The sequence below is a fragment of the Rhinolophus sinicus genome, chromosome 14 (genome assembly GCF_057876585.1).
Source record: "Rhinolophus sinicus isolate RSI-liver-muscle chromosome 14, RSI-T2T, whole genome shotgun sequence".
Classification (NCBI taxonomy): Eukaryota; Metazoa; Chordata; class Mammalia; order Chiroptera; family Rhinolophidae; genus Rhinolophus; species Rhinolophus sinicus.
In genome coordinates this window covers 176,552,007-176,570,652 of record NC_142514.1, presented here as the reverse complement: position 1 = coordinate 176,570,652, position 18,646 = coordinate 176,552,007, and the positions used below count along the sequence as shown (strand labels likewise).

General features: G+C 37.4%; 1 protein-coding gene and 2 pseudogenes across 1 annotated transcript; 1 reads left to right on the top strand and 2 right to left on the bottom strand.

Moving 5' to 3' along the window:
* Positions 1-658: 658 nt before the first annotated feature.
* LOC148755942 (olfactory receptor 5L1-like) lies at positions 659-1,618 on the bottom strand. Its single transcript, XM_088789898.1, has one exon. It carries the CDS (start codon positions 1,616-1,618, stop codon positions 659-661), a length of 960 nt encoding a protein of 319 aa, XP_088646024.1.
* Positions 1,619-8,072: 6,454 nt separating this feature from the next.
* LOC148755941 (olfactory receptor 5L1-like) lies at positions 8,073-9,000 on the bottom strand (annotated as a pseudogene).
* A 6,889-nt stretch (positions 9,001-15,889) lies between these two features.
* LOC148755940 (olfactory receptor 5W2-like) lies at positions 15,890-16,674 on the top strand (annotated as a pseudogene).
* The last annotated feature ends 1,972 nt before the right edge of the window (positions 16,675-18,646 follow it).

Genomic DNA, 18,646 nt, shown 5'->3' with positions numbered 1-18,646 from the left:
GAGCTAATTAAATGCCACAAATTAACCTATGCGCTTTGCACATGACACGTAATTTAATTTTCCTGAGATTTCGGTGAAAGAATTACTATTAATGTCTCCATTTTTCAATCTGACAGTATCTCAATTTCCAAAAACACTGGACACTGCAATGACAACAACAAAAACTAATAAAGGAAGCAAGAAATGAACAACAAGCAGGATATATATCCTGCTTGTTGTTCATTTCTTGCTTCCTTTATTAGTATATATATATATATATATATATATATATATATATACACACATATATACATCTGGGAATCTCATTCTGTGTATAAAATGGCACAGGTTCGTTCTTCACTGTAAAATAATAGGAATTCAATTTTGAAATGATCATAGTTTTCACAATAGACAAGAAAGTGTGATTCTCATTAGTTCTTCATTAAGATTATTAACAATTTATAGCAAACTAAGTGTGTATGTCTTAACAGTCCATTACCCACACCCATTCAAAACAATTTGGTTGGAAAAAAAACTATAAGGTAGGCTTCAAATTTGAAATACAATCAATCTTACCCTTCTCAATTCAAAGGCACAAACATAAGTGATTGAAAACGACTCACTCACAATAACCTACCACCTGGCTGTTCTCTCTACTCCAAGCCTGCAGCCCGCCCATTCACCCCTCCACCAGCCTCCACATTGGGACTATGAGTTTGGAGCCCAACACTTTTCTGAGAGCTTCTTTCACGTCCTTGTTCCTCAGGCTGTAGATCAGGGGGTTCAACATGGGAATCACTACAGTGTAGAACACCGAGGCCACTTTGTCAGTATCCACACTGTTGCCAGAATCAGGCCGGCAATAAGTGGAAAGGACTGTTCCCTGGAGGACAACGATGGCTGTGAGGTGGGAGGCACAGGTGGAAAAGGCTTTGCGCCTTCCCTCTGCAGAGCGCATCCTCAGGATGGTGATGAGAATAAACAAGTAGGAGGTGAGGATGATCATGCTGGTCATGACCTCATTGGACGCGGCCACAATGAACACCATGAGTTCATTCATAGTGACATCAGAGCAAGCAAGAGATAAGAGTGGGGGCAGATCACAAAAGAAGTGGTTAATCACATTGGATCTATAGGATGGGATTTCAAGAGCTAAACATAAGTGAGTCAGAGAACACACAGTCCCACACAGGTAGCAGCCAGACACCAGCACCACACGGAGTTTCTGGGACATGGAGACCATGTAGAGCAGTGGGTTACAAATGGCCAAAAAGCGATCATAGGCCATCACAGCCAGCAGGAATAGGTCAGTGATTGCAAATGTGCAAAACAAGTAGAATTGCACCATGCATCCCAGGAAGGAGATGGTTCTTTCCTTGTTTAAGACATTGTACAGCATCTTTGGCACAATAATCGTGGAGTAGCAAAAATCCACAAAGGACAGGTGGCTGAGGAAAAAGTACATGGGAGTGTGAAGTCTAGAGCTGACCCGAATCAGTGCAATCATGCCCAGGTTGGCCAAAAACGTGACTCCATAGATGAGAAGGAAGAACAGGAAGAGAAAGACTCTCAGCTCAGGGACATCTGACAACCCAAGAAGAATGAATTCTGTCACAATGGTACAGTTCTCCTGCCCCATTTCCACCACATGTGAGGTTTGGAAAACCAAATAAGTTTTGTGTTTCTTCTGAAATAGGAATAACAGAGAAAACACACATTTGCATGAACTTAAGAAAATACAACATTGGTGTCAAACACAGTGTATTTGAAACCCAATTGTCAAATAATTCTAAATGTTAAGTGTCTTAGTGGATCCCAGTGAGCAAATTTAAAGTATTGGCAAAACCTACATGATTCCCAGCTGTTATCCACCACAATAAATTGAGTTGATTAATTAAATTAGGTGATGTATACATTATATCAGGTGATGTATTTTAAGACATATGAGATCAACTCCTGTTCCCTGAAAAATGTAGTAAGTTCTGTAGGATAAAAGCTATCGTGATCCCATACAACATACACTAATTTTCTTTTTTTACGTCAGTCTATCATTAGCTTAAATTCGCAACATATGAGGAACTGTGCAATTCTCTTGTTGGGGAGTTTGACAATTTCTTTGAGATGAATGGATCATGAGTACTCTCTAAATTTGGAATTCTTCTGAACGAAAACAGGAATTTAAAATATTTACTGAAATACATCATCATTTTTACATGCCAAATTAACAAAGGGATTTAATTAATTATAATGATATCGATCAATATCAATAGTGACTCAGAAAGATATAACTCTTGTATAAATTTTTCTACACAGCAAGTAGGAAACATATATCAAAGGCTTAACCCTGCCTACCATAACAGCTGTTTGATATTGAGAAATTTATTCATAGCAACCTGTCATAAGAATTCTTTAATTACAATTACCAATCGTGAAAAACTATATCCAAAGTTACATTGCAGCATTGTTTATTATATTCATAATGGGAATAATTAATTGTCAAAAACAGAGCGATTGTTAAACTATGGTACAATGTATCCTGGCAGAAAGTTTCATTATTTAAAATGACATGGAGATGGTTATTTAAAAAAATAAAATGTCTATTACACTTGTTCTATATATGTAGATTTTAATAAACTGTATCCTTTGAGGTATAAATACATATGGTAGAAATATCATGTGTTAATACTTTGATTTGGCTACAATCATACAAAGAATATCCTTTACCCACACTGAAAAAGAGGTAAGTGAAAACTTTCCCAGCTTCTCTCAAGTAGTTGCCTGGGGGAAGTGGTTATGCTGTATATTCTATCTAATGGGATCTACCATTCAGGCCTGTCCTTAAACAAAAGGTATATGATAGTTGAGAGATTTTATTCTCTGCCCTACCTCCCAGATCAGGAAGAATATATGTGTAATGAAAACTGAGTGAAGAGACCTGGTATTATCAGCATATCTTCAACTAATTTTAAAGTAGTGAAAACAAATTACCTTCCAGTAGTCATGGTTTTCTCATTACCTGACAAAAAAACCCTAATTTTTGGCTCACTTCAAAGTTAAAATAGGAAAATCTACTTGGAAAATTGTCTTCCTAATGGTCTAGGCTGATAATAAGAAACTATTTTATGGTAAACTCAAAACAAGGGGCAAGAGGGGTGGTAGACGAGGGTAAAGGGGGTCAAATATATGGTGATGGAAGGAGAACTGACTCTGGGTGGTGAACACACAATGTGATATACAGATGATGTATTATCGAAATGTACACTTGAAACCTATATGATTTTACTAACCAGTGTCACCCCAAGAAATTTAATAAAAGTTTTTTTAAAAAGTCTCTGGACATTTTCAGTGTCCCCTTGAGGCAGTGGAGGTGTGGGGCACTTTAGGGGTGTATAATCAACAGTCGTTAACAACTACTGCCTTATTTCCTTGATGATGTAGATTTTTATATTTCTTCTGTTTGACTTAAAACTAATGTACAAATTAAATATGTTTGCTTATCTCTCAAATGATATTATTGTAAGGGTTCAACAATTTGTATTATCTTTGAAACTAGGAAATCTGGTATGTAAAATTTTCTTCCTAATAATTTCTTCCCAGAAATTCTTTATTTTTGCCCTTGTGAGCCAGAATATTTTTTCCATGGTCTAAAATCTTGTTAAGAGACAGCTCTATTTATTAGATTTCTCCAGAAGTTCCTTTTCTTCCTTTCAATTCAAATTTATTGAAGTACCCACCTATTCTCCCTTGCAGGACTCTTCCAAACATTCACAAAAGCAGAGAGAGATATTCCTGAAAACTCTCAGGGTCCTTCTTTCTCCCATTCCCAGGAAACAATGGTGGGGACACTACTATGCAGGAGCTCAGTAGCCAGACCCTCTACTCAAAACTCTGCAGAAAGTGAGCACTTCCTTTTCCAGATAATAAATTGTTCTCAGTGGCTCAAAATTTCCCCCAAATCATTATTCCCATGAAAAACTGACTGAATCTAAGGCACTTTCTAAATACCGTTCATAGAAAGGATATCCCTATTTTCTCAAATCTGCGAACAAACCTGCCAGTAGAAAAGACAGCCCCCTTCTGCCTCTGGAGAATGCATTTGAGGAGGAAGCTCAGACTCTTATATCTACTTCCACGCCCTGTGCCACCAGGACCCAAGAGAAAATAGCTTCCTTCTTAGTGAGGCCTCAAAACAAGCAATTAAAATTAATTATTGTTTTCTGATGTAATTCTAGTATCTTGGAAATCCTGAAGAAAATCAACAGCATATTTAAAATCATTTCATATGAAAATAAACCAAAATTTTAAATGATTTCTCCCCATGCTCCACGATCATTCCCATGACTCCAAACATTTTGGTGTAACAGTCATAGCAAAAGTTCTTTATTTACTCAACAAATGCGTCGGTTTTTACACATTGTTTTATTCTTTTAATTAGTTTTGTAGATTTACTGAAGTATAGTTAACAAATAAAAATTGTATATATTTGAGGTATGTAACTAATATTCTGATATACACATACATTCTGAAATAATCACCCTTATCAAGCTAGTTGACATATCCATCACTTCACAGAGTTACCATTTTACCTTTTTCTGTTTTTTTAAGGGTGTGATACTTCAGTTTTACCTTCGGAGTAAGCTTTAATATACAATTGTTAACTATAGTCACATTGTTGTACATTTAATCTTAAAAAATTATTCACCTTCCTCAACTGAACTTTGTACCCCAAGACCAGCATTTCTCCATTTCCCCCTCCTCCAGCCCCTGGCAAGCACATTCTACTTCCTGTTTCCATGACTGTTTCGATTACACATATCAGTGACATCATGCAGTACTGGTCTTCTGTCAACAAATATCTACTAAGTTTCTACCATGTCCTGGTCCCTGTGAGGCATAACCGCTCTCTGATAACACTAACCACAGCAAGGAAGTGGGAAGACCTGCCTCAGGTCCCTCAGCTATTTCACTGTGATCCGGCCAATGGTATTAGGCACAGAGCACCCCATCATATACACTGTCCCCCAACATCAAGAGTAATGGCTGCTCCCTACAGTTAACAATCCTTAAATTAACACCAAATACTCCCTTTGCAGGCTTTCAGGCTTCCAAAATCTAACATTCCGAGTACTAAATTCCACTGAGGATTTCTTTCCTAAGTGGCCCTGTCTGAGAAAACACTCAAGACCCTGTGGGACAATTTTGAGCCAATTCACAGATCTTGAAGGTCAACGTAGTGCTCTAAGGTCATGTATTAAGCTCAACATATATATCATTTATTCACTAGTATTTGTACATACAGCCATCTAATAAAAAGAAAAAGGAACTAACTTATAATATGCCAGTGATACTGAAAGAGAAAAGGGTAAATGACCCCAGGCCTCAAAGACTTCATTTCACACACATTAACTGAGTAACTTCCTGGTCCCAGTGAGTAAACATATGTTGTCAAAGATTAGTACGAGTATAATGTTGAGAGGTTGTCAGTATTATTCAGTGTTTAAAATTGAGGAAACTGAGAAATGAAGATGATAAAAGTACTTTCTCAAATGAAAAAATCAGGTCAAGTCACCACTTCCGTTTTTCATAAACTCGAGCCTAGTACTAACATTATTATAGACACAAGGAGAGAAGCTTCATTGAACAAGTGAATGTAACATAGAAATTGGCATAAACATGATGAAAGTACAAGTAAATTGTCAGTGGTGCATATGAATCAAAATTCAGTGAGGGAATGTGGTTCAGACACATAGAGCAAAGATAAAACAGGTCATTTCATCAAAAGCAAAAACACAACAAAGAATATAAACAGAGGTGGAAGACCACCTACAAGTAACAGTAAGCATAGGATCACCACAAATTGTAAAATAAACATGATGACAAGAAGTAAAATGTAAGGTGAAAAAAAGGACCAAAGTCAGAAATGCTGCCGATCTTAACACTGGCTATTAATTGTATGCATACACTGAATACACACACACACACACACACACACACACACACACACACACACACACATGCACCCAGAGACAGATAGACAGAATGAATTCAGTGCCACATAGTAAACTATGCTCTTTACACATGACACATAATTTAATTTTCCCGAGATTTCTGTGAAAGAATTACTAGTAATGTCTCCATTTTTCAGATCTGACAGTATCTGAAGTTCCAAAAACACTGGACACTGCAATGGCAACAACAAAAAATAGTAAAGGAAACAAGAAATGAACACACACACACACACACACACACACACACATCTGCGAATCTCATTCTGTGCATAAACAGGCGCAGGTGTGTTCTTCACTATAAAATAATAGGAATTCAATTTTGCAATGAATCATAGTTTCCACAATGGATAAGAAAGTGTGGAACTCGTGAGGTGTTCCTTAAGCTTTCAGGGAAGATGTTAAAGAAAATTGGCCTCTATTGGTTGATGTGAGCTTTTGTCTATTAGCTTTTATCTGTTCCTGCATGTGAGGTGATTTCTGTGCCGTGACTGGGGGTTGAGTAAATTTCCCCTTTGGTCTCATTGTCCCGAGCAGGGGAGATATGAGATGAGGGTGTTTTACTGTCTGTGCTGTGAGGTGATGGTTAGCTTAGGGTTAAAAGAATTCTTGATTGGAGTTAAAATAATTCTCTCTTTGTTCTGTCTGTTTCACCCGCATCAGCATCAGCGGATGAAGGGAGGAAGTAGCTAAGTTGTATCAGGATGACATGACAGGCACGTTGCCAGGCTTTGGAAGGCCTGGGGCTGATGGTCCCAAGCATAACAGTAGATGTGGCTTGTCCGGATGAACTAGCTTTTCAGCCAGATAAACAATATTTTTATCACAGTAACTGCCAGACCCTCCTAGAAATGGCCATTGCTGGAGGGGGAGGCAGGAACAAGAAACTTGGCTCTCAGGTACATGTGACAAAATATGTAAGACAGACCTCAGTTGGTAGTGTAAATTTTCGTCATCTGGTCATTTGTTATTGGTGATTCTTCATCTAACATTTTGAAAACTTCCAGCAACATGCAGCTTATAATACCAGGGATGCCCTGACTTCCAGCTGCGGACCTGGTGAGGTCTGGCTGAGTCCCGACCTCTCTAATATTGTTCCCGAAGGTTAGTCTTCTTGAGAACGGGTTAGCATTTGAGAAGCTTGTATGCAGCTTGCAGCTTCATACATCAGAAGATGCTCTAACTTCCAGCAACAACAATGGCATCAGCAACAACATTCTGGGGAACTTGTTAGCAGTTGGGAAACTTGTATGCAGCTTGCAGCTTGCAGCTTGTAACATCAAGGGACGCCCTAACTTCCAGCAATGACAACCACAGCAGCATTCTTGGGAACTAGCAAGCAAGCAGCTGTGGGACATGCCTGAGTTTCTCTCAGCTGCAGACCTGGCAAAGTTTTGATTTGTGACTTTTCCAGTGCTGTTTTTCCTACAGTTTGGTGAGCTTTTGGCATCTACTGTAATAGTTACTATACTAGAAAGTTTATTAATGCTTTTGGACACTCCTTATTGGTGTTATTTATGTATTTAGCCAATTGATTTTTGATCAATAGTAAACATATATTGAAATCTCTTAAACTTATATGTATGTATACTCCTCTGACATGACATTGTTATCGATGAATATAGTTTAGTCTTAACCACCTTTACTTTCTGTCATAGCACATTCTTTTAAGTGCCTTTTCCTTTTCCTATTGCATCTTGCTAAATAAATTGATTAAATATTGTTAAATAAATAAATTCATTAGTCCCACTCTCTAGTGTGTTCCTCCCCTTTCTTTTCCCCAGTCATCATTACAAAGCCTATGAAAGATTTACATCAGACTAAATCTGTATATATTAAGAGTCCCTTATCCAAACCCATTTAAAACATTTTAGATGAATAAAAGCAAAGCAGTTTGAGCTTCAAATTTGAAATATACTCAATCAAAACTTTGTCAATTGCAAAGACACAAAGATAAGTGAATCAAAACGACTCACTCACAATAACCTACCACCTGGCTGTTCTCTCCACTCCAAGCCTGCAGCCCGCCCATTCTCTCCTCCACCAGCCTCCACATTGGGACTATGAGTTCTGCTAAGAAAATGTTCTCTAGGAAAATATTTTGGAGCCCAACACTTTTCTGAGAGCTTCTTTCACGTCCTTGTTCCTCAAGCTGTAGATCAGGGGGTTCAGCATGGGAAGCACTACAGTGTAGAACACCAGTGTCAGTATCCACACTGTTGCCAGAACCAGGCCAGCAATAAGTGGAAAGGACTGTTCCCTGGAGGACAACGACGGCTGTGAGGTGGGAGGCACAGGTGGAAAAGGCTTTGCGCCTTCCCTCTGCAGAGCGCATCCTCAGGATGGTGATGACAATAAACAAGTAGGAGGTGAGGATGATCATGATGGTAATGACCTCATTGGACATGACCATAATGTACAGCAGCAGTTCATTCATAGTGACATCAGAGCAAGCAAGAGATAAGAGCGGGGGCAGATCACGAAAGAAGTGGTTAATCACATTGGATCTATAGGATGGAATTTCAAGAGCTAAACATAAGTGAGTCAGAGAACACACAGTCCCACACAGGTAGCAGCCAGACACCAGCACCACACGGAGTTTCTGGGACATGGAGACCATGTAGAGCAGTGGGTTACAGATGGCCACAAAGCGGTCATAGGCCATCACAGCCAGCAGGAATACGTCAGTGATTGCAAATGTGCAAAAGAAGTAGAATTGTACCATGCATCCCAGGAAGGAGATGGCTTTGTCTTCGTTTAAGATATTGTACAGCATCTTTGTCACGATAGTCATGGAATAACAGAAATCCACAAAGGACAGGTGGCTGAGGAAAAAGTACATGGGAGTGTGAAGTCTAGAGCTGACCTGAATCAGTGCAATCATGCCCAGGTTGGCCAGAAACGTGACTCCATAGATGAGAAGGAAGAGCAGGAAGAGAAAGACCCTCAGCTCAAGGGCATTTTTTAATCCAAGAAGAACAAACTCTGTCACGGTGCTACAGTTCTCCTTGTCCATGTCCCTATTTAATTGCAGTTGGAGGAGAATATTAACACTGACGCTCCATTATATTATCCCCAATTCAGTTTTGACTGTCTCCTAAAAAAGACATGAGAATAAGTAGAATAGTTATTTTTTTCAGAAAATAGGACATTGCACTTGTGGAGTTTAGGAAAAGTCCAAACATTGTAGCATATAAATAAATAGAGCTCCAGTTTAATTCAGATCACACAAAAGCATTCACATATATAATATCCTATGTGATTCCCTAAGCTAACACAGTTGTGAGCCTTGAAGGAATTTTTAGAAAGACATCAAATATTATTTAATTAGCCATATTGTTTTATGAAATTCAAATCCCATTTTTCTTGCTGACTTTTTAGTCAGTATTAAAAATAATGGGATCCCAGGAAATAGAGCTTTAAAATATATTAGCTATTTAATGTCAGTTATTATTCAGTGAATTAGTACTCTTGGTTTCAAATTTCCCATAACAAGGACTGTGACCTTTATAATGACCTATTTGACCAATGACTTAACTGCTTTAAGAACTAATCAAAGATGTGAATATGAAATTTTAACAAAAATGCTTGCTGCCACATTGCAGCATTATTTATAATACTAAAACTTAGAAATACAGTGTCAAACAAGAGGGAAATGGTCCAAGTTATGGTACACATGTATTACAGAAAACTACACGGCTATTAAAATGATCTCTTTGAAGAACTTTTAATGATCTGACAAATGATTATGATAAAATGTCAAGTGAGAAAATAGTAAGCCAGATTTCACAGATAGGATATTATATGTGTATATATAAGTGGAATTGTATATTTAATCCTCACAACACACATGAAAGATAAATATTCTATTCTGACCACTTAATTTTTAAAAAGCAATGCAGAAACTTGCCAGAAGTCTCACAGAACATAAGTGTTATGGGGTGGACTATGGAAGAAGGGTTTTACTTTTTAGTAAGGGTGGGAAACATTCAAGGCCTTTGACACGAGAAAATACCAACAGAGGTTGAGGAGAGTTTACACACATCCAGTGCCCACCTTTTTGCAGCTCGGGGGACACCCCTTGCAGATTTTATATTGACTAAAACATGGAATATTAAGTGACTTTCAGGTGCACTAAAGATTGTTAAAGAGTTTTCTATTCTGACAGGAAGATGTGAATTTGATTCTCTGATGGTGCGAGTGTTGGGTATGAAGAACATGCCTACCAGAATTAAACAGTTGTGAGAGCAAATCTCCACTCTACCTATCTACTATGTGATGTAAGCCAACATTATCTCAGTATTAGCTGAATCCGTGTAAAATAGGGGTTGTTAACACCTTCCAGAGGGCCCATGAGACATGATGCCCTGTCTGTGACAGCTATGACTATGCCAGCTCTAACACTGTGTGTGATTCTACAGGGTGGGTTTTCACCCACACACAAGAAAGTTGTTTCCAGAAGATTCACCAAGATAACTATTTATGTTATTCATTCCATTGCAACACCTGGCTTCTCAGACTTTTCCAAGAGAAGCCATATCCCTATCTGATGTCTCTGCTTCCCAGAAATTCAACTGAATGTGGAGGCTGAGCAAAGATAAGAAGTGAGGGAACCATGATGATGTCTCTGGACATGGCTTCTCAGACTGTTGAAAAGTCCTAACACCTGGAATTCTTGGAATAATTTAGGAATAATATAACTTTCACCCAATTCTCTTGACATTAACTTTGCACATTAAAAATCAAAGCACAGAACTAGTTCTATACAAGTCACACTTTAAAAAAAATTATAAAGAAGACTCTGAATGATGCAAGCTTCGTGGTACAGTCTGCAATCATACGAGAAAGATGCCACAGAGACATGTTCTGGCTTATATCTTTCATCTTCCACCCCAAGCAACTTTAGAAATTGGCAAATGTTGTGAACGGAATATCACTGTGTGTTTCAGCCACACAAGTCTCCAATTTTGGTACTCTAATCCTGTACAATTACCAAAATTACTGCAAGTTTCTCTGAGCCCAGCTGAAGCCCTCTTCCATAAGCCATATGTGTATTCTTAGATGCCAGATTGCCTCGACTGTCAGAGAAATGTGGTCAATGATTGTCAGTGTCAAATATATACATTTATAGCAAAAGGTTATTCTCCAAATTTATATACCAACACAACCAGTTGATAAGACAAAGCTGAGTTTATTGCTTACCTTAGTAAGGGAGAATACCACTTCACAGAGCATTGGCTGTTTCTAGGAAGAAGGGCAGGCAAGGAAAAAATTTAAGAATTGAAAGTTTGGTTTAAGGTGGGTCTTTCAAAGCAAGGGTTTGATTAGGATTAGCTAGAGATCAAGAGACAGCAGTCCTGGCTGGGGGAAACAGAAGACAAGAGTATTGTGGTGAGAGATTCAAAGAATTTAGTAAACTGTCTGTTGATGTTTTCTGAGTCCATGGGTTGTTCAGGAAATTTGTGTAATGAGCAATCAAAACATTTCCCTGGGCAAAAAAACTCCTGGTGAAAATTAAGTCATGCTAATGTAAACAGAAGAATAGCAAAGTCATATTAAAATAGGCGGCAAGATAGGTTTTAGTTCTTAGTTTCTTGGTTGAAGATGGGAGTTGACAGTTTCTATTCTATATGATAATTGCAATTTATATCTCTTTTCTCTTAGAAGTTCTCAGTGGGAGCAAAAAACTGCTAATAGTCTTCACATTCTACCTCAAGTGGAAGGCTTTTGGACATTTGATGTTTTCAAAGTAAGTAATAGAGACTATTAAATTGTATATATATATATGTATATGTAATTATATACATGTATATATACATACGTGTATTTATGTATATATATACATACATATAGATGTAAATATACTTTCTTTCATCTCTCAGCAGCATCCACACATGGAAGATGTCTAATCAGTTGTCTACATACAAAGTCTTTGTAATTTTTCTGATATCAGATAATATAAAAATCAGATGTAGAAAAGCAATTTCTTCTGCGGTGCAGTCTTTATAAACTCAAATCTAGAACTGACAGCCAATATCACACTTGCCATATACCAGCTGATCTGATGTTAAAAAGTTAAATTTCAACTATGTGTGTATGCCTCACAACTTCTTCTCCAGAACACTTGAGTAATGAGTACAATTAGCTTCCTGTGTTAAGAAAGTTCCCCTTCATCCTGCCTTGCCGTCCACCTCTCCTGGATACCACCAGTGACATTCTGAATCACACTAAAGAGTGGAGCAAAGTCCCAGGAAGTATGCAAAGATTGAAAGTGATCTTCCACAGATGCAATGCTACTGTAACCGGGGAGAATAGTCCCTTTTCACAACAGCCTTAGAGGATTGGACCCCTCTGCCCACAGGTTCTGAGGTCATTCACTTAGTGTTGGGTAATTACTCGCCTCTCTGAAGACTAGGAGTAGGGGAAGAGAATGGGTATTTTTAATACTTAGTGGGAGAAATTCTAAATAAATGTATTTTTAAATGTAAATTGCAAAGGAAACATATTCAGAAAATTAGTTTTATGTAGTAAAGTTTTCAAACATTTCTCAAATTATTTCATTACCATCATTATTAACACAGTAAGTAAAAAATTTGTTCAATTCTCAGTATGACCGTATAATGCTAAAATGACTCATTTTTGCTAAAAGAGTTAACTTGCATATCAGCAACTCTGTTAAAAAACTGCCCCAAATGACAAAGCCAGTTCACTCTTGTGTGCACGCAGGTAGAAGGAACACACTGCAAATAAAGGGGAGAAAGAAATTTAGATCGGAGCTCACTGTAATGGAGAGTTTCTGAATAGTTAGAACTTCCACAGTGAATTGAAGAGAAATTCTTGCCCTTAGAAATAAAACTGAAGTTGTCTGACCATTTTTCAGTCTTGACTTAAGAGTGGATCTTTGCATTGGATATAATTTGTAACAAGACTGTCTCTAACATTCTGCGAATATGGGAGTCATTAACTTTCTGCAGTGAAGAAAAAAATGTAGAGTCTATAGTTAGTGGAGTGCCACCAATGATAACTAACCCTTAAATGTCATTGTTTTAGTGAAACTGTCACACACAGTATATGTAGTCCTAATGAAGTTGATGCTGAGAACTTGTGTTTACTAACTGGGACGGCTCTGCATTCCCTTGCTGCTCTCTGACATAAGAGGCTCATCTGTAAGTTCTTCCATCTTCGCAGAGCACCTGCTGATACCAAGTCCTACAGGACCCTCCACAGGGCTCACCCTTCAATCCCATGAGAAAAAAAAATTATCCATTTTCAGTACTGACGACCACAGGTAACATTTCTTGAGCTTCCATGTGGTTTCTGAAATAATTTAAATGGCAATAGTTACATTTTTAAATATTTGAACTATTTGCAAGGAACCTCCACAATAAAGGAGGTCCTTTGCAGGATTCCAAGTATCATTAAAAACAACCCCAACATTACTGAGAGTGAAAACTGCCTCTTCAAATTAACATTAACAGTACTTCTATTATCATTACCAATGTGATTTTGAAAAAAAATTCACAATTGCAATAACCCTGCTAATTATTCCCCAGATATCCCTTGGAAATAAACATGTTTGGTGGGATTCTTCAAGTGTTTGGTCCCCAAATGACATGAGAATACGTAAAAGTTGTTGGTTATATTGGTGAAATTCTTCATCTAGGTAAGGGGAAAACAGTTCCTTCTTTGGTAAGTAGTTTCTGTGGTTACTAGACTGGCTTCAATGGTGCAAAAATAGGCTTTTATTGATCTGAGAGCGAGACCTATTGATTTGTGTCTGAGTCATTGAGAAATGATATTTATCAGTTAGTATTGTACCCTCAAAGCAATCTAGGTCACGTCACTCTTTCTTATATATTTTCTACAGGGATCTAAAACACTTTTTGTTTAAATACTCTTTTTTGTTATAGGTAAGAAAACTGAAGCATGGCTGGCTACCTGATAGTTTGAATTAATTTATTTTCTATACTAGGATTGCTTTTTTTGTTATATATTTGGGAAGAATTTAGTGAATCATACTATTTTGATTGGATCTTTTTGTTCATTCCCTTTTAAAGCAAGAATTCAAAATTAGGGTGAAGGAGAATGTTACAAAATTAAAAGACACAAAAAGAATGAAGAAAGAAGTTGGGAGTAATTGAGGAGGAGCCTATTTGAGTTTTATTAGATTTTCTCTTGGACTAGGTCATATAGATTCAAGGTAACTGAGGTATACCTTAAAAATAATTTGCAGTTTTCTTCCTGCCATAGATCAATCTGGTAACAACAATGAAGCATTAAAGCTCATTCTTTGCTGAAATTGTTTCTGTATTCATGAGGGAATGTGCAGAACCAGAAATAGAATTAATGACATGTATGCATAACACCAAATTCTAAAGGCAATACCTTCAGAGATTTAAATCCCAAATGCTACCTGGTAAAATAAAATGCCATCTGCCCATTGTTCAGTTACCGAAGACCTGCTCACCTCAGGTAGGTTTCTAGGGCCAAATTTAAGATGTTATGGGAAATAAACTTACTTTTTTGGGGGAAAAAAGAGATTTGTAAATGAAGTATTTTACTCCTGCTTACTCAATTTAATGACCTCGGCAATTTAATGACCAAAAATATTTTCTTCTCATAACTGGCAAATCTGTCTGAATTTATTAGGATTCATAATATAGCATTTTAATTATTTTATTTTGGTTCACAGGAAAGCGTTTACACCTTTTTATCATTGGGCAAGTATAGGAGAGTTTAAGGAGAGTTACATTTAAGGAGAGTTTTCTTTTATTTTCCTTTTGATTTGTTTTATTTAAAAAATAACGTAGGTACCACATTACAAATAACGACATGTGCATATTTATGTTCCTATGAAACATATGCCATATTTACTTAGGTTTAAAAAAAGGCATTACCTATATTATTTTCTCATAAATCAAGAGAAACAAACATACATGCAAACTCACACCATACACATAAATACACACAAACACAAGGGAGAGAAACCTATACAGCTCAGAAGCATTCATTGCCCATCCTCCCATTTCCTTTTTTAAATATAGAACTCCACTTAAAATCTAAAGAGATGCAAATTTATAAGTTAAATTCTGTTGCTTTTACTTCTTCTTAGCTCTTTGACTGTTTAAGAGACTCCTCTTTTGGTACCAGCTTATGCCACGAATAGGTAAAGAGTATTTTGGCAAAAGTATAATGAATTTTCAGAGAAAAGTCCAATAATACTGATTTCATGATTACCAAATACTGAAGAGAATGCAGACCAGAATTACTAGAATAATTTTCATTATTATTAGTGTGTGATATGCTCATTGTTTCTAAAACTAATACAAAAATCTTTTAAACCAATCATATTTTTTGAGAACCATAAAAATAGTGATCATTTTGTGTGTTCACGTGAATACTTATAATAATAGAAAAGGCTTAGTCCTATATATACCAGCCTTGTGTCTCTAACGCTGACATTTGTTCATATTATTATGAAGACATAATGAGATATCATTTTATCCAAATCTCTTCCTTGATACAAGGTAAGTAATGGTCAGAGAAATTAAAGAGCTCGCAGAAGGTGACAAAGCTCCTGAGTGACATCAAGATTTAGATCCCCAAGTTTCTCAGCTGCCTATACCAGATATCTTTTTCAGTATTGCCATAAAGATCAATGTCTCTTTAAAGAGTGACACAGGACCACGTAGTTTTCTAAGTATAAAAAGATAATTGCATAAATAAATTATTTATTCTTTGCAGATATTTTGTGGCTGTTGGGGGAGTTATACATGCATCTATCATTTTCTCAGAAGTTTAGACAATAAAGTAGAAAAATGGATAAAGGAAATTGCTCCTCCTTGACTGAATTCATTTTCGTGGGAATTACTAATGACCCTGGGATGAAAGTGGCCCTATTTACCATGTTTCTGGTTGTTTATGCCATCAGTCTTCTGGCCAATCTTGGAATGATCATTCTAATTAGAGTGGATTCCCAGCTGCACACGCCAATGTACTACTTCCTCAGCCACCTCTCCTTCATTGACCTCTGCTATTCCACAGCCATTGGGCCTAAGATGCTGGTGGACCTATTTGCCAAGAGGAAATCAATCTCCTTCTCTGGCTGTGCTCTGCAATTTTTTATTCTCTGTGCCTTTATAGACTTTGAGTGTCTGCTGCTGGCAGTGATGGCCTTTGATCGGTACAAAGCCATCAGCAACCCATTGCTCTACGTGGTCAACATGTCCAGCAGGAAGTGCTCCCTGCTCATGGCTGGGGTTTACATGATGGGGGTGGCAGATGCTTTGGTCCACACGACATTAGCATTCCGCTTATGTTTCTGTGGGTCAAATGAGATTAACCATTTCTACTGCGATGTCCTGCCTCTCCTTTTGCTGTCTTGCTCAGACACTGAGGTCAATGAACTGGTGATATTCACCATTTTTGGCTTCATTGAACTGAGCTCCATTTCAGGAGTTCTTGTGTCTTATTGTTACATTATTCTATCAGTTTTGAAGATCCACTCTGCTGAGGGGCGGTTCAAAGCTTTCTCCACCTGCACCTCCCACTTAACTACTGTGGCAATTTTCCAGGGAACTCTGCTTTTCATGTATTTCAGGCCAAGTTCTGCCTACTCCCTAGATCAAGACAAAATGACCTCATTGTTCTACACCCTTGTGATTCCCATGTTAAACCCGCTGATCTATAGCCTACGGAACAAGGACGTGAAAGAGGCTCTGGAAAAACTGAAAACTAAAAGGTGTTCTTAAATATTTGTACTATGCATGCACACACACTGATATGTACATGCAGTGTTTGTTGTTTTTGTAAAATTATATTGCATGATACAAGAGAAACAAAGTTGTCTCAAATATTTTATTTTAATAAATGAGTGTTTGTTCTGAAGTTCAATGTCAAGAAATGTTGCTGTTCCTCCAAACATGTCATGTTTCATTATGTGTCAAGAGTTTCTATATGGCACTTCCTCTTTGTGGATCACTTTCCTGGCTTTTCTAATTTTGCTTAATTTTTATTTGTTCATTCTTTCATTCAAACATTATTGTATTTACACTAAGAGTCAGTGCATGTTTACTGAGAGATCTTTGAGCATTTAAGTCCTTTATATTTTATTTTACATCTGGTAGCTTCTACATGAACGAATTCTATAATCTAGTGCTAATAATAGACATTAATGAACGAAGCAGTCAAATGATTCATAATAAGTTTCAAAATCATCTTGAAGTAAAGAAGAATAAGGGCTACAAATTCATAGCAAATATCTAAATCTAGTGTAAGAGAAAGGTTTCTTTTGATAGAGATATAGGGCCTCAGCTCCAAAAAGATAGTTTGGGAGAGGAAAGGATAACAGGCAGAGAGGATCTCACAGTCACAGAGGACTTAAGCTGGACAAGTCCATGCCCTTTCAGAATGAAGAAGCCACGGTTGCCACAACATGGAAGAATCTTGAGGACATGATGCTAATTGAACTAAGTCAGAGAGAGACAAGTACTGGATAATCTCACCTATACGTGGAATCTAAAAAAAATCAAACTCACACAAACAGAACAGATTTGTGGTTGCTGGAAATGGGGGATGAGGAGCAGGGGAAAAGTGGGTGAACATAGTGAAAAGGTACAAACTTCCAGTTAGAAAATAAACAAGTCTGGGGATGTAATACACAGCATGATGACTATAGTAAAAAAAAACCCTGGTCATTTGCAAAAGGTGAAGAAATTCACAGACTCAGCCTGAAATGAGGAGAACAAGGAAGTAAGTTTATTCAAGCAGAAAGATGCTGGCACAGAAGTTGCCGGGACAGACAACTGCACCCAACTTTAGGTTCTCCTTTTCTTATATAGGAAAGGATAGGTAAATTTCCTTACAGCAGATGTGACATATAGGCTGAGGTCATTTGATTGACATATGTTGGTTAGATAACTAGTCACTTTCTGCACAGGCTCTTACCCAGAATGCATACAGAAAAACCTCTGGCGGGGCCAAACCTTGATGTTCATTTTATTTTAATTGTGTTATAAGGAGGCTAGAGTTCATGCAATGGACAGATTTTAACAGTTTGCACACGTGTGAGGAACCAGTTAATACCAGTTGGGTCTTATCTCCTCTTTTTAGGAGGGTTTGGACATCTTTATTTCTAGGGGATAAGCTGGGCGGTTCCTGGGGAGGAAATGCAGGCCTGGGCAGTCCCCATTCAGGCTCACTTTTATTACCCCTTTTTTGCCTCATCACTGGTTTTCTTTAAGCTCTTTAAATTCCATAGAAATGACATAGTCCTGTCTACCTAATAGCCTCTAAAATAGCTGACCCGTCTGCCTAGAACGCTTTCTTTACCTACTGGCAGCTCTCAATTAATTCACGCATGTCTTAGATCCCAGATAACTGTCTACATATCCAGGAAGCATTGTAACTTTGTTCACTACATTTGACTAATGTGTTTTGGATTTATAATGTCCAGCCTGTCTACATTCTAGCATAATTATAGTTTATTATACATAATTTGAATTATTGTTAACATTTGTCACTTCCGTTGAATGATAAGATTCATTAGTATAAAAATTACTGGATTCACCATGAAATACAAAGTATACAGAAGTGTAACAGACACTTAGGAATCTCTCAGTAACTTTTAGAAAATGAAATTCATGCATAAATTAAAGATTGAC

Excerpts from the sequence above, each read along its gene's own strand:
- LOC148755942 (XM_088789898.1), bottom strand. The coding sequence starts at position 1,618 with ATGGGGCAGGAGAACTGTACCATTGTGACAGAATTCATTCTTCTTGGG.